This window comes from Mustela nigripes, chromosome 4, assembly GCF_022355385.1.
Source record: "Mustela nigripes isolate SB6536 chromosome 4, MUSNIG.SB6536, whole genome shotgun sequence".
In the NCBI taxonomy this organism is placed as follows: Eukaryota; Metazoa; Chordata; class Mammalia; order Carnivora; family Mustelidae; genus Mustela; species Mustela nigripes.
This window is the reverse complement of record NC_081560.1, coordinates 135,799,619-135,823,612: the sequence shown is the minus strand read 5'-3', so window position 1 is coordinate 135,823,612 and position 23,994 is coordinate 135,799,619. Positions and strand designations below refer to the sequence as shown.

The 23,994-nt window shown below is 48.0% G+C and overlaps 1 protein-coding gene across 1 annotated transcript in view; it reads right to left on the bottom strand.

Annotated features, from left to right (window-relative positions):
• HKDC1 (hexokinase domain containing 1) overlaps positions 1-23,681 on the bottom strand; it is a 37,034-nt gene extending 13,353 nt beyond the window's left edge. Inside the window, exons 1-11 of the mRNA XM_059395828.1 lie at positions 23,525-23,681; positions 17,958-18,106; positions 17,747-17,866; positions 13,505-13,600; positions 12,344-12,443; positions 10,098-10,281; positions 6,308-6,463; positions 5,087-5,320; positions 3,995-4,299; positions 1,815-1,960; positions 1,584-1,703 (exon numbers count right to left, since the gene is read on the bottom strand). Of these exons, the coding sequence (XP_059251811.1) occupies positions 1,584-1,703; positions 1,815-1,960; positions 3,995-4,299; positions 5,087-5,320; positions 6,308-6,463; positions 10,098-10,281; positions 12,344-12,443; positions 13,505-13,600; positions 17,747-17,866; positions 17,958-18,106; positions 23,525-23,666 (1,752 nt within the window). The 5' untranslated portion in view covers positions 23,667-23,681. The remainder of the gene's footprint in view (positions 1-1,583; positions 1,704-1,814; positions 1,961-3,994; positions 4,300-5,086; positions 5,321-6,307; positions 6,464-10,097; positions 10,282-12,343; positions 12,444-13,504; positions 13,601-17,746; positions 17,867-17,957; positions 18,107-23,524) is intronic.
• Positions 23,682-23,994: the final 313 nt, after the last annotated feature.

Below are 23,994 nucleotides of genomic sequence, written 5' to 3'. Positions count from 1 at the left end.
CTTGATCACTCCTTCTTGGCACATGTTTGAAAAATGGAATCTTGAGAAATGGATATTCTGGCTCTTAGCCTTCTGGCATTTTTAATTTTAAGAGAGCTAGGTGTGTGACCAGATATTTCAGCCTTTTAAACCCCTGTCTCCCCATTCTCTGATTTAATTAGGGCAGGAAGGAGCTGCTGGCATGGGTGTTTCCATGGTGTTCTCAGAGCCCTGAAGAGATCTGTTCCCGTTCTGATTTTTTACCAACCCATCAGACAAGACCAGTGTGGCTCAAGCTTCTCATATTCAAAATGCGATGGGATAGAGAAGAGAGTGGAATGCGTACAACAAGGACATTATTTCTTGACTTGCAGATTTTAATTATATATATAGGTGTATTGTGTATTACAGCCAAGATGGTTTCAGGACATTGGTTTTGGGTGCTGGTCTCCCCCAGAGGCAAAATGCAAGAGCCTGGGCTCTTACACCAGTGTCCTGGATTGGAACCTTCCACCACAGTTTATAGATGTGGCAACTTGGACAACTGACTTAACCTCTCTGAGCCCCTGTTTTACTTTCCCACAACACAGTGATTAAAAATAGTGTGTATAGGGGCGCCTGGGTGGCTCAGTGGGTTAAAGCCTCTGCCTTCAGCTCAGGTCATGATCCCAGGGTTCTGGGATCGAGCCCCACATCGGGTTCTCTGCTCAGCAGGGAGCCTGCTTCCTCCTCTCTCTCTCTCTGCCTGCCTCTCTGCCTACTTGCGATCTCTATCTGTCAAATAAATAAACAAAATCTTTAAAAAAAACTAGTGTGTATAAATGTAGTGATCCAAAGGGGCACGTGCACCCAAATGTTTATAGCAGCAATGTCCACAATAGACAAACTATGGAAAGAGCCTAGATGCCCAACAACAGATGAATGGATAAAGAAGATGTGGGGCAGGAGGCCATGGGGGTAGGGAGGGAAAAATGAAACAAGATGGGACTGGGGAGGGAGACAAACCATAAGAGACTCTTAACCTCAGGAAACAAACAGAGTTGCTGGGGGGTGGGGAGTAGGAGGGATGGGGTGGCTGATTCTGGACATTGGGGAGAGTATGTGCTTGGTGAGTGCTGTGAATTGTGTAAGAATGATGAATCACAGACCTGTACCCCTGAAGCAAGTAATACATTATATGTTAATTTTTTTAAGTAAAAAAAAAAAAATAGTGTATATACATACAAGGAACTATTTCCTAAAGGTGAAAATAGAACATAAGAAATGGAAAACATGACGGGGCGCCTGGGTGGCTCAGTGGTTTAAGCCTCTGCCTTCAGCTCAGGTCATGATCTCAGGGTCCTGGGATCGAGCCCCACATCGGGCTCTCTGCTCAGCGGGGAGCTTGTTTCTCCCTCTCTCTCTGCCTGCCTCTCTGCCTACTTGTGATCTCTCTCTATCAAATAAATAAATAAATATCTTTAAAAAAAAAAAAAGAAAGAAATGGAAAACATGAAATAGTTCAAAGGCTTGGTTACGTTTCCTCAGCCCCAGACCCTGTGAGAGTCTTCTCGGGGAGGAGGGAAGCGCGCCAGGCTGCCTCCAAGTCTGCAGGGCTGTCCCACCTTGTCGATGCTTGTCTGTCGGCAGGGAAAGGAGAACGTGAAGCCCAGAGGCAGCTGGGCTCCCTTGAGGCCCATGTAGTCCAGGAAATCGGCGATGCACTGCACAATGTGGTCAAACAGCTGTGGGGAGAAAGGGGCAGTCATTCCTGGCCAACAGCAACACAGGGCAGTGGGGCGGCAGGCCGGCATCCCGGCATCCCGGGGTGTGGAACTCCCCCAACCCGCCTATACCTCCTCGCCAGTGCCCTGCATGATCTCCAAGGGGATGGCAAAGATCTTGTTGTACATTCGCACCGACCTCCGTCCACTTCTGATCTTTACCAGGAGGACCCGGAAGTTGGTTCCCCCCAGATCCAGGGCCAGGAACTTTCCTTTCTCTGAGGGGGGAAAAAGTGGGCGCTGAGTTCCTCCAGCATGCACAGAGCAGGGGCTGGTGTGGAGGCACTGAGAGGAAGAGGAGCTGCCGACCCAGAGCCGACTCGGAGCCTTCTCCTTGGGGGCCCCCGAGCCAGAGGAGAGTGGCAGTCCCCCAGCGCAGCCTCCAGGCCCTGGAAAGCACTTTGAGCCTGTCCAAGGCCAGTCCGCTTTTCTTGTTACCTGGTAGAGGCTGCATATGATGCTTAAGCTTAAGGAGCCTCTGAAGGCGAATCCAAGTCAGGCTACACTGACCACAGTGAAATCTGGGGGATGTTTCCATCCTGTCTCTATGGCCTACAGGAGTTATTCCCCATGAGCATGAAAGAGTTCTTCCTGCCCCCTGCTTCTCCCACGTGTGGATTCCCACACCTGCTCCTGACCCACAAGAAGCCATGTCAAGGCCAGCCCCCCATTACCATCCAGGGCCACTCCAACAGTATCTATCTCTCATTTCTCTAACATGGTGGAGCATCAGAGCCTGTCCTATATGACCTTTCACCTTGCCCTCTGCCTCCCTCATTCTGTTCTGTCCTCACTGTTCATTCTGCTGGTTCCTGAATTTGCTAAAGACAGCACTCCCAGCCAGCCCTAAAGCCTTCTCCCGATTTTCTTCGTAGCCCCTGCTGCTACAGGGCCTCATATGGTGTTTGTCTATTGTCTGCAAGCCCAACAGAACGTAGGCTCCACAAGGGTAGGGACTGTGTTTCCTTCCCCGTGCTATCACCAGGCCTGGACCAGAGCCTGACATTTAGTAGGTGCTTAATGGAACTTTGACAAATGAAGGCAGGGGCACCTGGCTGGCTCAGTCGGTTAAGCATCTGCCTTCAGCTCAGCTCATGATCACAGAGTCCTGAGATCGAGCCCTGCGTCAGGCTCCCTGCTAGGCAGGGAGTCTGTCTCTCTCTGCTCCTCACCCCACTCTCATGCTCTCTCTCTCTCTCACTCTTTCTCAAATAAGTAAAATCTTTATTTAAAAATTATAATTAAAAAACGAAGGCAGAAGGATGAAAAGGACGAAAGAATAAACACTTGAACACTGTCTTTTATGCTCTTAGTTTCTTTCCCATGTAGACTCGAAGGATATTGGCTCTGGAAAGATCTCTGTTGCTGAGAGTCCCCAAGTGCAGCTGTGCGACCCTGAGGATGCCATCTGACCTCTCTGAGTCTCCGTTTTGGCAGCAATAAAATGGGAATCATTTTTTTCTTTGTGAAACATCCCAAGTGGTTCTGAGGATGAGATGAAATTAAAGATTCCAAAACAAAGTACAAGACCTAGAGCATTTTACAAAGGTCATTATTTCTAAGTGAGGCCCCTGAGGTTCAGAGAGGTGAAGTCAGTTGTCTCAAGAAGAGTCCACCTTGTGTCGTGGCTCCTCTTGGCTGAGCACAGAGAAGAATCAAGCGTCAGAAAAGTCAGGGGCAGAAAGCAATGAGAGCAGAGAGGAAGAGCCAAGCCCTGGGAGAGGAGAGGCAGGGTAGCAGGCAGGAGACAAGCCAGACAAGTCCAAGTGTCCAGATGGCAGCTCCGAGGGCAAAGCCTGGGCTTCCGTCGCCAGCAGCATGATGTACACGCCATGTTCTCAGCTACGCAGACACACGTGTGACCTCACTAGGGTATTTGTCCATTGCAAATGCCCAGGATCCACCAAGGCAAATAGAATCACTGTACTGACTTTCTACCCTACTCCCCCTCCCTCCATTACAGACATGAATACAAGGCTTTTAAAACTAAAATCCTGAGGTGCCTAGATGGCTCCATCAGTTAAGCATCTGCCTTTGGCTCAGGTCATGACCCCAGGGTCCTCGGATTGAGTCCTGAGTTGGGCTCCCTACTGAGTGCGTAGTCTGCTTCTCTCTCTCCCTCTCTCCTTCTCCCCTGCTCGTCCTCTCTCTTCCTCTCTCAAAGATATAAAATCTTTTTTAAAATTTTTTTTAAAAAATTAAAGCCTAACTGGATTTAAGGAGTTTGGGCGGGAGCTCTGATCGTGGCCCACCTGTGCCATCCGGCATCCCGCAGACATAGGTAGGCAGCATCTTGACGGTGGCCGTCAGGTGGGTGTCCTTTCTCAGCCCGTTCTCGAACTCTGTCCGCATCTTGCCCTGCACATCCTTGAGCTGCTCTGGAGTCAGCCGGAACAGAGCCAGCACATGGTCAATCTGCTTCCGTTGGGCCTGTACACGGGAGGCTACTGCGGTCACCATGGCAGCCCCCTTGGTGCTGCCGCTCTCCGACAAGAGGAAGCGGACGTCACAGTTCGGGACCAGTCTCCTTACCACCTTGTGCAGTCGCTTCGGGTATCTGAAGTCAGGGGCGACAGCAAAATGTGTAACAACCATAAAGGCCCAGGCCTGGCCAGTGGGGATAGACATAGGTGCGGAATGGGGGTCCTGAGCCGTCTTTCTGGGCTGGGCCCAACCCTTTAGTTACCGAATGATGGGGAGGCAAGGGGCTGACTGGGGGGAAGGGCTAGGGCAGCTAGGGTGGTGAAAGGGACTCTTGGAGCCTCAAAGAAGTGGTTAGTTTATTCATCACTAATATTTCAATAAGTAGGGCATGTCTGCACATACTGTATTAGCCGAGAATCATCTGCGTCCAAAGGGGAAGGGTCCTTTCCCCAGCTCTTTCCAGCATATACCTGCCTGACTCCCAAAACCACCTCTGTCAGCCAGAGGGGCTCTCCCACTCCCTCCTCCTGGGAAATTCTCATTTCCCTGCACTTTCCTACCGTATCCTTCCTGTGAACTTGGCAACCTCTGCCCTTCAGATCTTTCCCCATCTATAACTTGAGTGTATTTTATTTTCCAATCTCAGTAGGTATTCAATAGTAATAGATAGCTGGATGGATAGATGGACAGATGGATAAGTGTCTGGGTGAACGCCCTTCTAGTCAGATGTAGCAGAGCATTTCTTTAAGAACAATCCCCCCAAAATAACCTAGCTAGAGGCATACGGTCTCTCCTTCTCCTGGAAACTCAGTAGCAGGAGGAGGTGGTTGGCTCCAGCCCCACAGAAAAGCAGCACAGTTCGGAGAGCGTGCTGGGTCTCTGTTTGGGGGTGGAGGGAGTGGGGCGCAGGCAGTACTCACTGAGGGTGTATCTTGTAGAGTGTGCCGTCCACGCCCACCGTGGTCCGGAGCCTCACCAGCTTCTTGTTCTCCCGCAGGCGTGTCAGGATGGCGGCCAGGGTCGTGGCGCAGAGGTTGGCTGAGCGGAAGGAGACGATGGTGCAGACGTGCTGCACAGCGATGCAGTCGGCCTCCGAAGGCTCCAGGCCCAGATCTGTCAGGATCTCTCTGGTATTGGCAAGGCCTTCCTTATACCTGGCCAGGGGACGGCAATGAGAGGCCACAGTTCGCCATCCCATGGAAGTCCCCTAGAGAACCAGCTTTCCCGCCTCTCCAGATTGTGAAAACAAGCAAGCTGGCACATCGTGATATAATAATGAAAACCGTATCAACAATGATCATAGCGGCCACCGTTCACTGAGCTGTCACAATGTGCCGGGCACTCGTCTGAAGATCTGACAGGCGTAGAGTGGGGTACTTGTCCCCAGTCACAGAGCTAGGTAGTGCAAGGGTCAGGATTTGACCTGACTCTACTATTCTGCCTTCCACAGAAACTCAGTCTCTGCCATGCTCTGCACAAATGGATTCTAGGAGTCAGAGGCCACTTTGCAGAGCTCAGAATCTAAACTGATTGCAAAGCTCAGGCCAGTGCCAGGGTTTCTAAGCCTGCAGAACAGGACCCTGAGTGGACTGGAGGCAGTCGCCTTCACCAGCCATCTCCTCATTGCAGGGACCTCTGTGTGAGGCCTCAAGTCATCAAAGCCAAGGCCAGTCCCCAAAAGTACCAAGTACTTGTTATAGCAGGAGCTCTTAGACATGCATGGTCACTAATGGGCCAAAGGATGCCCAATATTATAAGCAAAATTGAGTACAAACATGCATTTTTGTGGTAAAGGGTCCAGAATTTGAATTAGATCCTCAAAGGGATCTGGGACCCCAAAAAAGTTTTAAGTCACCACTTCAGGTGGTGAAGGCAGGAGGAAGAAGGCAGCAAAATATAAGAAAGGCATAGGCCTCCAACCCCAGACTCCCTGGCCAATGAAACCAGCAAGAAGCCACATCCGAGTCTCAGCAGGCATTGCTAATGCACCCAAAGCTGGGCCCTGGTCTGAAGGTGTCCTGGTGAAGATCAGGATGGAGCTGGTCCCTTCCGCTGTGCCACTTCCATAAGCATACCACACCCTGGCTACCCACCCTCACCCACTGCAGATCCAAGGTGAAGGCACCCAGCCGGCAGCTTACTTCTCCATAGCAGCCACGTGCCGTGTTTCAATCTTGCCCTTTGTGTGGAGAGCAGAGGACTTCTTGCCACCAAACAGGAGACCTGCCTTGGCCATCTTCAGCAAGATGATCCTGACAAGTTCGCCCAGGTACAGGCCGCTGATCATCTTCTCAAACCTACGATTTGGTGAACAGATCAGTAATAGCTGTGGTTATGGGTGTGTAGCATCCTTTGCCCATGAGCCACGGCCGTGGTCAAGGGTCATGAGAAATGGAAGCACCACTCCATGGGTCAGGGGGCCTTAGGCCCCTTCACAGCCTCGGGTGCCTTTGGGAGCTCACTTGTCTCCTCTGGACTGCACTCCCCTAACCTATAAAAGGAGAGAACTGCACTAGAGGAGATCTATGATTCCTTCCTGCTCCTGAAGTGCTTGAATCCAAGAATCTTTATCACCCCTGGCCATGGGGATACCATTCTCATATGAGGCATAAGGAATCCCAACCTCAGGGATTTCAGGTGCCCCCCAGACCACCAACCATGGCAAATTTCAGATGCTTCCAATGCCTACGCCATACTTTGGGCCAAGAAAGAAAGATACTCTGTCTGGGAGATGGGCTTGAAAGGCTCTCCAATAGTGTGGATGGAATATCCCACTGGGCTGCCCACACCTTGATTCCGAATCTGCATCCGACAAGCAATGACTAACTGTTTCCCAGGCAAACAACTAAATTTAATTTTTATTCTCCCAACATAATAGGGCACAAAATCAAGGACAACCTGTTTTCTAATCAACTTTATCTATTTCATTAGAGAAAGTTGTAGAACATCGCAGAAACAGAAGACAATCAAAAGAAATCCAGGTTGGGTTTGGGGGAGTGAAATTTATTTTAGGTGAAATGCCGTAGAGTTGCTCATAGTATGTTCTTATAATAGTTTGTATTTCTTTGGTGTTAGTTGTGATCTCTCCTCTTTCATTCATGATTTTATTTATTTGGGTCCTTTCTCTTTTCTTTTTGATAAGTCAGGCCAGGGGTTTATCAATTTTATTAATTCTTTCAAGGAACCAGCTCCTACTTTCGTTGATTTGTTCTATTGTTTTTTTGGTTTCTATTTCATTGATTTCTGCTCTGATCTTTATGATTTCTCTTCTCCTGCTGGGCTTAGGGTTTCTTTCTTGTTCTTTCTCCAGCTCCTTTAGGTGTAGGGTTAGGTTGTGTACCTGAGACCTTTCTTGTTTCTTGAGAAAGGCTTGTACCGCTATATATTTTCCTCGCAGGACTGCCTTTGTTGTGTCCCACAGATTTTGAACCATTGTATTTTCATTATCATTTGTTTGCATGATTTTTTTCAATTCTTCTTAAATTTCCCGGTTGACCCATTCATTCTTTAGAAGGATGCTGTTTAGTCTCCATGTATTTGGGTTCTTTTCAAACTTCCTTTTGTGGTTGAGTTCTAGCTTTAGAGCATTGTGGTCTGAAAATATGCAGGGAATGATGCCAATCTTTTGATACCGGTTGAGTCCTGATTTAAGACCAAGGATGTGATCTATCCTTGAGAATGTTCCATGTGCACTAGAGAAGAATGTGTATTCTGTTGCTTTGGGATGAAATGTTCTGAATATATCTATGATGTCCACCTGGTCCAGTTTGTTGTTTAAGGCCTTTATTTCCTTGCTGATCTTTTGCTTGGATGATCTGTCCATTTCAGTGAGGGGAGTGTTAAAGTCCCCTACTATTATTGTATTATTGTTGATGTGTTTCTTTGATTTTGTTATTAATTGGTTTATATAGTTGGCTGCTCCCACGTTGGGGGCATAGATATTTAAAATTGTTAAATCTTCTTGTTGGACACACCCTTTGAGTATGATATAGTGTCCTTCCTCATCTCTTATTATAGTCTTTGGCTTTTTAGGTGAAATGGAGAGAGCGAGGGTGATGAGGGTGATGATGGTCTTGGGCCATAACGGCTGTGTCACCGGTGAAATGGGTGTGTACCTGGGGGGCACACCAGGGATGCAGGGATATCCAAAGCAGAAATTTGCTTTCTGGGCATGCAGTGCTACTGTCTGAATGGTTTCTAGGAGGTATTTTAACTATTTACTCATCAGAGCTTCTTGGAAAATTGGCTGGGGCTAGACAAATGTACAAGAAGCCTGGAACATCTTACAGGGCCAGAAAATAAGAAAGTCCATAAAGAGTGATGAGAACACATCGAAAGGACACAGGACCAGCTTGAAGGGGCTTCCGTTGGCCAAATGTGGAAATATCCAAGCATCAAAATAAATAATGATAGGAATAAATAATACCCCATTAAATAAGAGGAAGAATCCTATGAGGATTCCTACAAAGATAAACAGATAGATGGAGGAGACAGGAAAGCCATGGTTTACAGGAGAATCACAACAAAGAAAGACAATGAATTTAGAAATTCATCAATGGATGCTCAAAATAAAGAGTGAAAGTTAATGGGAAACAGGATATTTCCATAGTCTCCAAGTATCTCTTCACCAGACAGTATTCATGACAGAAGGGATAGTAACAACTTCTGGGAGAACCTGTTATGCAGCCCCCTGGCCAAGTGATCTGGGGGAGCCAAGCAAGGAATGAACAAACGTCCAGGGCCTCCAGACATGATGCACTGAGGAGGGCCCACGTCTCTTCTGTGACCGTCCTGCCGAAAATGCACACCTGAATCTAATCACGAGGAAACCTCAGACAGTTGAGGGACATTCTGTGTAATAAATGGCTTGCACGCTTTAAGCTCACGAAAAAGAGATACTACAGAGGGTTTCCAGGCTCAAAGAGGCTCAAGAGAAAGCCACAAGCTGTCATGGGTGATCCTGAACAGAGCCTGGGCCAGGACCATTCCTTTTTTCTTGTTTTATAGAGGACATTAATGGGACAGCTAATGAATTTTGAGTAAGGTCTGTAAATTAGATATTAGAACTGATTAAGTGTTAATTTCCTAATTTTGACTATTATACTTTGGTTCTGGGAGAGACTATACTCGTTTGCAGATAATACACTTTGAAGTATTCAGGAGTGAAGGAATATTATATTTGCAACTTAGTTTCAAATGACTCAGAAAAGTAATTTTATTCAGACATTTTGTGTATATGTGTATGTATATACATATACACAGAAACAGAGAGAGAATATTCATACTTAAAGAATCTGGGTGGAGGGGAATCTTGAACCATTTTTGTAACTTTTCTGTAAGCCTAAAATTATTTTTTAAAAAATTTTAAACACCTTTTCATTCAACAAACACTTAATGAGAACCAATAACGTGTAAGACAGCGTGCATAGAAAGGAAAGAAAACTCAGATGTGCAGCTCTGGGGGTTCAGCGTGTAGGCAGAGCTGACGCAGACCCCCAGTCGCTCTTCTCCTGGTGAGCATGGTGTGAGAGCCGAGAAAGACTCCCCAAGACCTGAGCTGGGAAGGCACCGCAGCACCTACAAACTTCCCTGGGTCCTGCTCCCTTGGGCTGCACTGGGTTTGTTCTGTGGCTGAGCGTCCAAAGGCACCAAGATGGCAGGACGCGAAGCACCTGGTCCCCAGGGGTAGCCACCCCCCAACATGTACACACTCTAGAAATAGGGACTGAATTAGAATTGGGTTATGACCTAGAGGAGATCACTCCATCTCCTCACCTTCACTTTCACAGGTGCCCGATGAAACTAAAACCCAAGCCTGGCCTTGTGACAGGTAACTGGTCACCACTGGAAAGCCTCCCACATTCAAGGTGTACCTGAGGGACTGGGTATTTCCTGATGCCAACGCCCCGATGACAGCACAAGGGGACTCACAGCTGCTTCCCGGGGTTGAGAGAGCCGAGGTCCAGCTCCCGGTCGAACTCGGTACGGATGTCCTCCAGAGCCCCGTCGTCCCCGAAGGCCCCCCACTCCGTGCTGATGCACATCCTCCCCTCGTCGCCTTCCACCAGGTCGATGTTGTTCATGTCCTCCATGTAACACGCATTGGTACCAGTGCCTGCATGAGGGATCAGAGCAAACAGGCAAAGACCGAAAGGCTCCCAGCTGGGCAGAGACACAGAGACCTCTCAAGTGCCTGAGAGCCCTCTGAATGTACCACAAAGTGCTTTTGATCCACTTCCCGGGCTGGTTCTCACTGAGGGAAGCAGCTTTGGCAAGCCTGGGAGTTCATGAGGAATAAAGCTGATATGTCAAGTCTACACTTCTCAGATGTTAATGGTTTGCTGTCCTGAATGGAGCTGATTGTGAGGAAGTCCCATGAATATGGATGAAAGCTGACAGAGCACATTTACAAAGATGAGGATGAGTGAACCTAACCTTGGAAATTAAAAAAAAAAAATTCACCCACCCAGTCATTTTTTTAATCCTTTCCCTAAACTACTTAGCCTCTTCTCTATTGATACTAAAAATATTCTTTACTCAGGGCCTGCCACAAATTGCTCCCAGCAGAAGCTACATCCTTATCTTTGACAGCGATAAGCTATCACACAAGAACGCAACATTCCATTACTCACACACAAAATCACTCCAAGGAAATGCCTCAAGCACAAGAATACTGGGGAGTGGCTACAAATGGACAGTCCACGGGAGACGGCCCCCCACCGGGGGAAATGTTCTATAGCTGGATCCAGGTGACGGTCAGGGATGGTCAGGAAACTCGATATCTACTAAAAACCATTGGGTTGTACACCTTCAATGAGAATTTTCACTGCTCAAAGCTGCTTTAAAAATTATTTTTTTAAAGTGTCTTTCCCTGTCTGATGCTCTGGTCTGAGGATTTTAAAGCCAACATGAGAAATAAGAAATGAGAGAAGCGAATGTAATGCAGTACGTGGAAAAAGCTTTTCTAAGAAAAGCGGGGACACAGTTAAGGTGTGGCAGCCGATCTGCAGTCTGCCAGACACAGTCGCCGAGACGCAGTGGACGGGGCTTGAAGCTGTGGCTGCAGGCGCCCATCGCATGGCGAGCTGTGGGGCTCGGGAACTGGGAAGGCAGATAAAGCCCCTCAGGTGTAAAGATCCTGCCCTTTGGGAACGTCCAGCTGAGGAGTGATTCAGAAAACTCTCCCCAGGGGAGACGGTAGGATCTGTTCAAGAACAGCTGATAAACCCAATCCACCCAGCTTCCGGTCCCCCACACTGCCTTCTCACAGACACCTCTGGCAGACCCCCTCCCATTCAGGTGTTGAGGACCACCGAGCAGATACCGCCACTGTGCTGCGACACCCCACCATGTCCTATGTGCACAGGGGAATGGCCTCTTGGCTGGTCACCTTGCTTCCGTTGTTGCCCACAAGAGTCAATTCTCTGTTTGACGCAGAAGCCAAAATGTGTTTCTTAAAAATGCATAACCCGTTGATCCACCCCCACCCGACGTCCTCCAGGGCCTTGCTGCCTGCCTCCTCTCAGGATGGAAGCCAAAGACCACACAGGGACCATGTCCCATGTCCTGTGCCGTTGGCCCGGTCCTGTTCATTCTCTCTGGCCTGAAGAGCCCAGTCCTCTCAGCCTTCAGTCACTGTGGTTCAGCCACCACCAGCTTCTAGGGTTCCTGGAGCATCCCAGACCAATCCCACCTCAGAGGCCACAGGTCTCCTCTTTGCTTAACCAGGGCCTCTCTTCCTGTCCATCTCCACTTTGTTCCTTCCTCCTTATCCCCCGAGGTCCCTGCTCAAATGTTGCCCTCAGAGAAACCTGTCTTCCCCCTCCACCACACTCATTCTCAGTCACCTCAACCTGCTTCCCTCTTGTCATCACACCAACCATGACCTGATATTACTTGTCTGGACCTTTCAGGCCTTTCACCCAGGCCCCCACTGAAAGCTGCAGGAATACAGGAATTACCTCCACTGCAAACCCGAGGCAGAGCACAGGGTCTAGCACCCAAGAAGCACTCCGCAAGTGCCTGTCAAATGAATGCATTAATTTTCCATTTTTCCACATTACATCTCATGAACAGAAAGTGCCAGTACCCTCCCACAGAATGTGCTCAGGTTGCTAAAACTGAGCCCCAGACTAGCCCCTTTTCCCGACCTGGAAAATCAAGTCAAACTGAATTACCAATGATGACACCAACTTCACAGTAGGGATCATCATAGGCGCACGTCATCATGGTCCCCACGGTGTCATTGACCAAGGCCAGGATGTCCACATCTATGTCCTGATGGAACACAAGTCCCAGAGGGCGTCAGGGGGTAGGAAGGGCCCATCATCCCTTTATCTTTTCCCAGAAAGGAAGCAAGAGCTGTGAAGCTGATGGGACAATCGCTAGATCCTGCCTGGAAGAGACAGAGCCTCTGTCAGATTCAGGGGTCTAGAAGAGAGAAAGAGCAGTTGGGAACTGAAGAGTGGAACCCAAGCTCCTGCCTTATGGCTGAAGGCCTCTGTGCAATGGAAATATGAGGACAGACCACCAGGAATCCAGCCTTTTATTGGAGAGACCCCTGAGGAAAGCATGTTTCTCCTGGGAGCAAAGCCCTCCCTCGCCCATGGGGACAGCTTAACCAGCCTCCGCCAAGTCCTCTCCATGGGCAGCACCACGGATTTCTCATCTGGGCTTCCCATGTTGACGAGTCAACTTGGATTGTTACCCCAAGGTAATATGGTTCCCCAAGGTTTGGGGGGAGCATTCTAAAGTGAAGTGAAACAATAAAAGAAAAACAAGGCTACAAAAGATTATGATGGCATCTTTAGAGAGAAAAAAGACTAGAAGGGTATCCATCAAAATACTGTTCTCGCTATCAGGACAACAAATAAGTTGGATTTATTTGTCTACTTCTCAGCTCAGCAAGGACCATGTCTTGCTTTTTCAGTTTAGATTATCATAAAATTTATTCAACAAATAGAGATAACCCACAAATAGAGAGTAGAAAATAGGAAAGACGGCCGGTCTGGAAAGAAAGCGATCTTTGAAGCTCAGAGAGGAAAGGCGACTAGAGCATTACACATGCACGGGGTCTAACCAAGACCTTCTGAGGTGGCTGTGGCAGCTGGGGAGGTCCCAGGAAAGCGTGAGGCCACATTTCAATGGCCACTGGAACAAGCACCATGTACCGAGGCTTACCAGTGAGTATACCCAAATTGGTCACAACTGATCACACCTACACCACAGTGAGATCTGCCCCAGGATCAATTCCTTCTCTGATTCTCCTTCCAAGACAGACACAGTAGGAAACCCCACAGGGAGAGAAAGGGGCTAGGACAGGGAGGCGAACCCCTCACCTTGTGTTTTCTTATGGCTTTGGTCAGACAACTCACTACATCTGTGTCTTGAACTCCCCGTGCCTTAAACTTCTTGGTCCATGAAAGCAGGATACCCTGGTGGAAGATTTCAGAGCCAGTTAAAATGAAGAAGGTGCTCAGTTCTGAAACTCTGACAATGAGTGGCAGAAATCTCAAGCATGAAGCACATCTGTACGGGCTTCTCCTCTTGAAGCTGAATCACCCCCAACACTTTCAACATTCCTTCAGAGGCTTTTTCTAACCATGTAAACATCTTTATTTCATCTGAGCAGTTTGAAACAGTATACGGAATGGCAGACAGGACAATTGCTGAGGACCTAGACTCAGCAAGACATTAGTCAAGTCATTTAACCTCTCTGAGCCTCAGTTACTCATCCGCGAAACGGAGAACCCTCATCTCCCTGCCCCTATCACAGGAATGCTCTGATGGAAATACCCGGCCCGTAGTAGATACACATTACGTACACAGGATGCATATGGATTGCCAGATCCACAAAACAGAACCAACACGGTGTTAGTGAGCAGGACTCCCTTGGGAACTTAAGTTCAACTTAGAAAAATTGCTCTCTCTTTGGGTTATCAATTATTTGCATAAAAGTGGTGTTTCCTAGAGCGCCTGGCTGGCTCAGTTGGTAGAGCATGCAACTTTTAATCTCGGGGTCATGAGTTCAAGCCCCACGTTGGGTGTACAGATTATTTAAAAATAAAATACTTTTTTTAAAAATGTTTTTTTTTTAAAACGGTGTTTCCCAAGAGTTTTGTAAAATAGTGAATAATCAGAATGTTTCAGGCTAGAAGAAAAGTTTGGAGATTAAGAGATTTGCCCGAGGCCACCCAATCAAAAAATAGCTGAACCCAAACTCAAAGAATCCCCACCATGCCCTCCAAGTCCTCTCAGTTTACGGATAAAGCTGAGATTTACAGAAGGAAACTGCTCTAGATCTCACAGTGAGTGAGTCCAACTGGAATGCCCTGGTCTGATTCCAGACCAGAGACCAGGGCTTTTTCCCTGCACCACAGCACTACCTAGTGGCAGCGCTCCCTAACTTCTTCCTTCACAGGTCATGGGAACATCCCTGCTTGGTGAGATAGAGGGCAACCACCCCCTCACCCCCCTCAAAAAGGCTGCTAGGGACAATGTGGTATGTATTAGAGGCAGGGTGTATGAGGGAGTGGAGAATAAACGCTTGTAATATACAGTTAAATGGAAAATTTTAAAGGACCTTATTATATTTCTTAAAACTGTGCGTACATATGCATACTATGCAAACAGCATAACATCAGTATTTAGTATAGACATGACTAGAAGGCCAACAATGCAAGTACTGGGTCTCCTGAAGGTTGGGCTTAGAGTTTCTGATTTCTTCTTTAAGCTTTTCAACCCTATCCTCTTCTCTATCTCTCCCCCTCTCTCTCTCCTATATAGAAAAGCATTACCATTTTATCATCAGAAACACACACACAGACACAGAAATTTCTCTTCTGCTAAGACTTTTCTGTTCCCTCATTTAAAAACAACAAAACAAAACAACAACAGTGAAGTGACCTCCCGTCTTAATTCCCAGGCTCTTATTTTCTTCAATCATCTTTTAGTTTCACAAAGAAACCTCCAGAGCCCACCCTCCTCAGGAAGGCCTCCCCTTTCCACCTCCTCCTGCACTCAGATGACTTACCAGCCCCACCTTCTCCAAGAGCCCTTATTTCAGCGTCACAAGCCTACATCCACAGCACAGCCTTGATGAAACGGCTGTGCCCACACTTTGTTGTTATCACTAGTACATTTCCTGTGGCTGAAGTTTTTCCACTTAACTTTAGACTTCACTGAAAGGCAGTCTGGGGGGAAATTTTTTAAAATGCAAATGATTCAACTAGACTTTGATAAGAAAAAGCACTTTTCGCTTTCTTGATATAATCAAGCACTTTTCCCTGGCTTAATTGTTTAAACTGACTATCCTTACTGGAAAATGGCACAAAATGGGTCAAAATGCTTTTAGGCACCTTCGTGGTATTTTAAACAAAGTTCTAGAGCTGTGTCTTTTCTGGAAAGGTGGTGCGGGCAGGAGCTGGTAATCTTGGGCTGAGCCGCTCTTGGCTGTGTGGCCTTGGGCAAATTCTCTTAACATCTCTGAGCTGCAGTTATTTTCTCAAATATGAAATGGAAATAATCATATCTACTTTGTATGACTGCTTGGGATTTTAATGAGATAATACACATAAGGAGTTCAGCATGTTGCAATATACAATACCACAATCAAAGGTACAGTGCTATTATTATTATTAATATTATTACATAAAGATGTTGGTAGGGATTTGGCTTAGAAAAATGCCAAAATCTTGGATAAACAAACCATACAGTCACCTCCCAGTTATCAAGAAAATACGCAAGTGTGGTTCTCAAACTCAAATGAACCCCAACAGAGCTTGAGAGGTCTCCTCCTTCTTCCTGGGGTCTCCATTTCTGAGCACAGAGAAGAGCCATTGAACTACTAGGTGAATCCGATCTCTATCCCGTGGTCTGATACCCACCACTCTTCCTCCACTCCCTCTATAGACTCTGGGACCTCTGCTCCTCCAGCCAGCAAAGCCAAAGACACGGCACAGCCCAACTCGGCCCGGCCTCTTCTCACATTCTCTAAACACTTCTTCATGCTAATTTTGTCCCATCCTTTTTTTTTTTTTTTTAATAAAATAATAAAAATGAGAACCTCAACCCATGCCCTATCTACATAGATCATGGCTAGTTCCCACTCAATGGAATCAAGTAAATGACTGGCTGTACCTTTAATTGTCAGATAGTTAATAATCACCTATAAAATACAAGACACCATGCTATAGACCCTGCAGGTAGAGAAGAATATAAAACAGGCGTGCCTGGGGGCTCAGTTGGTTAAGCATCTGCCTTCAGCTCAGGTCATGATTCCAGGGTCCTGGGATCGGGCTCCCTGCTCAGCGGGGAGTCTGCTTCTCCCCCCCTCTCTGTCCCTAACCTCCTTGGGCATGCAGTCTCTCTCTCTCAAATAAATAAATAAAATCTTTAAAAAAAAAAAAAAAGACTAATATAAGACAGTGCCTGCCCTCCAGAAACATCTGTTGAGGCAGGGGACAAGGTACAAAAGCACCAAGAAACCACTGACATAGGGACAGTCCTTGTGGTAGCGCTGCAGCTACCACTGATGCAACAGGCACAGTCTGGTCTAAACATCTCCTCAACCCGGCAGGGAACTGTTATTACCCGTTTTACAGATGGAAAATCAAGTAGCTTAAGAAGTTATGAACTTGCCCAGGGGACACAGCTTGCTCTGAGCCATGCTGCAAAGATAAGTCTGTGGGATATGATAACCCATTCTTTTTTTTCCACTCCTCCCCACTGATGATGGCTCAAGCCAGCAACAGCAAATACATCCTAGGGCAGGCTGGGATGTCAAGGTTCTCCATGAATGGACCACCAGCTGGGCATCATGACCGGCACGTGCAGGAAGAGACCATGGGCCCCTACCCCCAGACTGGTGTGGCCTGGGGATACCTGACTCTTGACTATGACTCCCTGACCCCAGAAAGCTCATTGTTCTTTCCTGTGGCCCCTTATTTATTCTTGCAGACTGACATAAGATTGGGTTTGATTTCTCCCTGTTTATTAGTTGAATGTATGAGGCACACAGAGATGAGACCTCCCGCCGGACAGCTGCACAGTTGAGACTGTATGTCCCAACACTGTCCCTCCAATGACCCCACCTGCAGCCTTCTCCTCAGGGCTCATGGTGAGGGAAACCCCCCAAGCCTTCTGCTCTTGTTCCAGTTGGCTATGTCTGGGGTGCTAGGTGTGGTCCGCAGACCACCAGCATCCATATCCATCACCCAGGAAGCTGTTAGAAATGCAAATCTAAGGCCCCACTGATTGAGAATCTCTTGGACAGGGTCCAGCAATCTGTGTCTAACAAGCCCTCCAGGGATCCCCATGCAACCAAGTCTGAGAATGAAGGGGTAAAAACCATCCCATTACCATGTGCCATGCCCATGTCAAGTGCAAAATCAAGGCTACTGCATTTATGAGTCCCTGCCTCACATTTCCACCTCACTGCACAAAAAAAAGAAGAAAATAAAACAAGAAGACTCCTGCTGACCTCTCCTGTTCCCAGCCTGACTCCTGAACATACCCACATTCTCTAGCCCCAACCCCAAACTCTGCACGGCTTCTTCCTTCCTGGTCATGAACCTTATTACCTCTTCCAGTTTAGTCTGTCTGCAGGGAAAAGAGAAGGTTAGGCCAAGGGGCAATTTCTTATGCTTCAACCCCCTTGTCTTCATGAAATCTGCCAGACAGTCAGCGATGTAGTCAAACAGCTGCAGAGAAGAGAAAGCACAGGAAGTTGGGCTAAGGCGTGGTCAGCTATAAACTTGATGTCAAGGCCTCCCCCCCGCCCTTTCCCCATACCTCTGAGCCATTCCCTCGGATAATTTCATTGGGTGTTGGGTAGAACTGACTCTCCATCTGGACCTTTCTTTTCCCCGCTTCAGAGACTTGCACCTTCAACACGCGAAACTTGGACCCTCCAAAATCCAGGGAAAGGAACTCCCCATTTTCTATGGGGGAAAAAAAAAGGTATCATTTAGCGAAGGCTGTTCTATGCCCAGCTCAGCTTTAGAAGTTGGGGTGTGACCCAAATCTGCCCACCCGGCCTTGTTGGAGGGCATGAATGCAGAGAAGGCCAATGTGATCCTACTTCAGGCAGATAGTATCAGAAATGGGCCTTGAGGGTGGAGCCCAGTCCAGCATGCCCCAACCAGGCTGAGGGAGCTGATATTCCAAGTGCGGGCAAAGTGCTGGTAAGGCAGGAGGAAAAGGCAGGGAGGCGTGCAGGGAAAGGAAACCAGCCCCATACAAGCCTCAGTCTCTTGGACAGATGGGAAATACCCCGGGAGGGTAAAGAGATAGGGACCCAAGGATGGCCCTTACAGGGCCAAGGATCTTCACATTTGGGGTCAGACCCAGCCCAGTGCAAGACAGATGCTATTAAGAAAAAGGTGGATATGACCCCTATGTTAAAGTGAGGCAGCCCACTTTGGTGACTTCAACTCAGGATCCAGCCAGGATTCCTGCCAGGATGCCTGCCAGCCTTCTGCACCAGCCACAGATACGGGATAAGAACACATACTTGTGGACCCACAATCCTTTGTATAGAACTATCTGTGCCTGAAAAGTGCTGACAGGTACTAGGCATTATAAGGTACATTATATGGTACAGTATATATCGTTATATGGCGTGTATGCCCAAGGCACATGTGAGTGAAATTCTAGGACCACAGATCTGGTTCCCAGTGGCCTTGTTTTGTACCACGTGACTTCAGATACAGCTGCATGGGGATGAGGGACCAGCTGGCCATTCAGATTTACTCCGTGTGACATGTGAAATAAAACAGTGAGAATGGCTAGTCTGTGATAAAGACTGAAGTAGAAGCATCCCCCAAACCAGAGGTCAGCTGGGTGGCCAAGGTGGCCCCATGTATGTAGGCTGAAACCACAGGGGAAAATCTGAGTCCCACCGAGTCTGCTTGCAACCTGAGCGGACCACAGCTCCTGCCCTCAGAGTCCCACAAGATCCTGTACGTCCCCCTTTTGCTCTCCGTGTCCTTGTAAAACAGAACTCCTTTCCTACCGGGCTCGACTGAGTTCTCTGTTTGTGGCAGTCAGAGAGCTAGAGACAGGCCCTCCTGAGCAGTACTCTGCAAACTTGAATGTGCATGTGACTCTCCTAAGAATTTTAACATACAGATTGTGAGGTAGGGTCTGAGATTCTGGTGTTGTTTTTGTGTGTGTGTGTGTTTTAAAGTTTATTTATTTATTTAAGTCATCTCTACACCAAACACAGGGCTTGAACTCATGACCTTGAGCTCAAGAGTCATACACCAGTGGGGCGCCCTCGAGATTTGGTATTTCCAAACAGGTTCCCAGGTACAGCTGCTGCAGGTGTGTGGACCACAGTCAGAGCAGCACAGGCCTTGATCATTTCCAGACCCAGCCAGCTGGATCTTTTGTTTTTGTGGAGATTATCTGGGAAGCAAGATTCTTATCTCCCTAGATCTGCCCCCCAAAGAAGCCTGATGGAGCAATTTATTATTCAGGGAGGGAATCTAGGGACCTAATACTGTGCAACTTCTGTTTTCATCACATACCAAGCAAGAGATGTTTTCCCAGATGTTATCTTGTTGAACAGGAAATAGGGCAGATCACACAGTCCATGTACAAACATTCACTGAGCATGACTCTGTGCTAAATAACATGACAGGGGCTAGAGCAGCCCAGGGAACGCTCTCTAAACCCCAGAAGAGGTGGGACAGAACTGAGTGCAGAAGAACAAGAGGGAGGGAGGCAGCCAGCCAGAGCAGGTCCCTGGGAGAGGAACCGAGCCAAGGAATGAGCTCACGTAGGGAGGGTGGAGGCTGCTTTTGAGGAAGGAGGGAAGACAGAAATGCAGTCTCAGGATGAACTAGGAAGGATCTGGGGAAACTAGCCCACCCCGAAGAGCTTGAGCTTTCTTCAGAAGGTGAAGGGAGCTGCAGAAAGATTTTAAGCAGGGGTGTGCCCAGCTCTGAGTGAGATTTGGGGAAAATGCCTCAGGGCACCGACCAGGATAGACTGGGGGATTTTCATAGAAGAGGAGGTTCCTGGGCTGCAAATTCAGGTTAGAGGTCATCTCGGAACCTTCGTGCAGCATAGCACAGATTCGCTTCCTCTGGCCTCTGGCACCCTTATCAGCAGGCAAGCACCTTGCTTCAACAGTGACTCAACAGGGGATTTCCTGGAAACCACTTGGTCTGATCCCTTCTGCGACTTTGACCCCAGAGAAAGGACTCGTTGGACCCTGAGGGAGGGAGGACGCGCCTGAAGAAGAGGCAACAGCTACCGAAGGGCCGTCAGGATCTCTACAGCAATTATTACAATTATTATGACCTCCCGTCATGGGGCTGGGACACACGACATGGTGACGACAGCTAAGAAGAAGGTGTTGCACATTTGAAAATTGCAAAGAGGGTAGATCTTCAAAGTTCTTATTGGAAGAAAAAAGAAATTTGTAACTATGTATGTTGCTGAATGTTATTGTGGCCATCATTTTGTGGTATGTACAAACATCATGTTGTACAGCTGAAACTAATATAATGTTAAGGTAATTATATCTCCATTAAAAAAAATTTTTTTAATAATAAGAAGATAATGATCCACCTCTGTAGATAATGCTCCTGGGACCTTTCAGTGGCTCCAGGATTTCCTTCTCCTTGTCCTGTTCCCATTCCCTAGTGCAGCAGTGACTGACAGTGTTGACTGCTGGAGATCCAGACTCTCCACGGGAGAGATCTGAGAAACTATATGTTTAGGAATTGCACCAGGGGGCGAGCAGGGGACCCCTGTCCTGGGGCAGACCCCTGGGTCCATCAGCCAACCACATCAGGGCTCCCTGGGCTCCCCTTCAAGCCCCCCACCACGACCTTAGTAGCAGCAGCTGGAATCAGGTCTCCAGAGTCAGAGTCCCTGCTCCCTGCAGAGCCAGAGTCTCCTTTCCCTTGTGGCTGCTAGAGGGTGAGGCACAAATGCTAACACTTCTCAGGCATTTTGTAAGAACAGTGGACTGCAGCTCCCTGACGGAAAGGCTGGAGGGAACTAAGGTTCTACCAGTTTCCCCCCTCAGGTAGGTTTGGATGACAGGAGGGAAAGAGAGTAGGCGAACTCACGATCTCTCTGGAAACTGCATACATTTTTGAAATAGAGGCCCCAATGGATTCATAGCACTTTATTTGTTGGCTTTTGTTTGTTAGTGACCATGTAATTACACCACCAGCTCGCAGGAGCTACAGAAGGCTTGGGGCAATGGTTTGGATATTTTAAAGTACTCCTTCCACATGACTTCGTCTGATCCTAACAACCCTGATGCGGACAGGACTGCAGTGGTCCAGGGACTTACTGAGGCCACCTGCTGTGGAGGCTCTGGGCCCTAAGACCTCACGTAACAGGCTCACTGGTGAGATTTATGATGTGACAAGAGGCTCTAAGGAGAGGCACCACCTCCTGGCCTGAGGAGGGGCCTTCTAAAACTTGGTTCATTTCACTTACTTCCTGGAGCAGCCAGGGCCAGAAGACTCATCCATCCCAGCATTCTCCAGGGCCTCACAGTCACTTTCCCTTGCTTCTGGGGACATGGCTCAGCAGGAGAAGCCAAAGCACAGGAAGCCTGGAGGACTTCACCCTAGTTCCCCCTCCCCCACGACACACCCATGACTCAGGCACTTACTTTGAAAGGCCCTGGATGACCTGTCAAGGACCACAGTCCCATTGGCACTCTCCTAGAGGAGTGTCTGGAACTCATCAGATTTCAAAGCAGGATGGTCTCTCTCCAAAGCTTATGTCCCTCCAGAGGGGTACCTAGCCAACCCAGTCACCTACCCACCAGTGAGGAAAGAAGCTTCCTCCATCATAGTTCCCAGGGACCTCTTGGATGGTAGATGCTACTGTGACCCTCCGTCATTGGCCCAAAGGGGTCCAGGATCTGGCTATTCCAATCAAAGTCCCTGGGAGCTCCCCAGACTTCAGCCCCTGCTCTTTCAAGGGTCCCAAAGCCCCTGCTGGAGCTTGGTCAGAGCACTGAGACCCTGACATTGGTCCTCCGTGCTCTCATCTGACTTGGGCGTAACAGTTACACCTCAGGGCTCTTTAGGGATTATGTGAGACAGTGAGTTCCTAACACCCCTGACCACAGAAGGCTCCTGGTAGATACTACTTCCTGTCCCTCCTATGGCTATGCCCAGAGGCTGAGAATGGAGGAGTTGGATGGAACCTCATGGATTCCCACTAAAGGTCTCTAGGCTGTGGTCAGCAAAGTAATAGTTCCCCAAATATGTCCACATCCTAATTCCCAGATCCATGAATATGTTAGTTACCACAGCAAGGGAAAATAAGGTTACAGATGGAATTAAAATTGCTCATCAGTTGACCTTGAGGTTGGGAGATTATCCTGGATTATTTGGGTATGCCTAACTTAATCACAAGGTCCTTAAACGTGAAAGAGGGAAGCAGAAGGGTCAGACTCAGAGGGAGACTTAAGCTAACTCGCTGGTTTGGAAATAAAAAGGGGCATGAGTTCAGGAACACAGGCAGCCTCTGGAAGCTGGAAAACACAAGGAAAGAGATTCTACCCTAGAACTTCTGGAAGGAATGCAGCCCTGACACCACTGTGATTACAGCCCTGTGAGACCCACTTCAAACGTCTAAACTTCAGGGCTGAAAGAGAATAAATTTCACGGTTTTAAGAAGCTAAATTTGTGATAACTCGTTACAGCAACAATAGAAAACAAATACAGAGGTCAACTCTCTCATTTTATAGATAAAGAAACTACACCTAAACATTTTGCCAAAGGACACTAAGAAATATCAGAGCTGGGACTAGAGGCCAGGTTTCTTGAATTATTTCCTCTTCCACCACATCATGTTGTCTCCCTTACTTACTACCTTGGACCTAGAATCTAGATACTTAGGCATGAAATACCATTTATTTTCCATTTGGCAAATATTTCAGGGCCTAGTAGGCATCAGGCACCATGCATGGTGCTCACCATTGTGAAGAGGACACAGGTCCCGTTCTAATGGAGCATCGACCCAGTAGGGAAACTCACACACGGCAGGAGTCAGGACAAGCACCTAACACAGCATGGGGACATTTCCTACATGGAGGCGGTGACCTCTACCCTGAGACCGAAAAGCTAAGTTGGTGTTCATGAGGGGAAGAATGTTGGGATACTCCAGCAAGTAAATAGACAAAATGTGTGGGGCCAACACATGCAGAAAAGAAAGCAGGATACATTTGAACTTTGGTTCAAAATTTTGGTATTGAATGGACAGAAGCAGAGAGAGTTGTGGAGGAGTATGCACAGAAGGCAGGAGAGATAAGCCCGGTACAGGGTCCCTGGCAGACCCTAGCCCCAGGGTCCCTGGCAGACCCTAGCCCCACTCACCTGAGCCATCTGGAATGGCCCTGACAAAGGTAGGCAGCATCTTCACAGAGGCTGTGGGGTTGGTGTCCTTCCCCAGGCCCTTCTGCATTTCAGCTTGGAAGCGAGCCATGATGTCCAAAAGGGTCTCATCGGAGAGCCGCATGTGGTACAGGAATCTGTCCACCTACAACAGAAGTCAGGGTGACCAGGGATGCCTTCTGGGCAATGGGCAGGGGGAGGCTTGTCCTTCAGTCAAGGCTGTCAATTCCCACTCCCATCATGAAGCTATTTTCTGACTTTGGGGACAGCTTCATGATGTGGAATCCCAAAGTTTCCTTACCTGACCCCTCACCAAGCTGGAGACAAGGTGGGGAGCTGAAAGAACAGAATGGAATGGAAGGTTGGGAGGTAGGATTTTATTCCTCTGGAAAGCAAACTCTCTGGTAGAAAGGATTCTCCCATTTTACTGATGGGACAATAGAGGGGCAAAA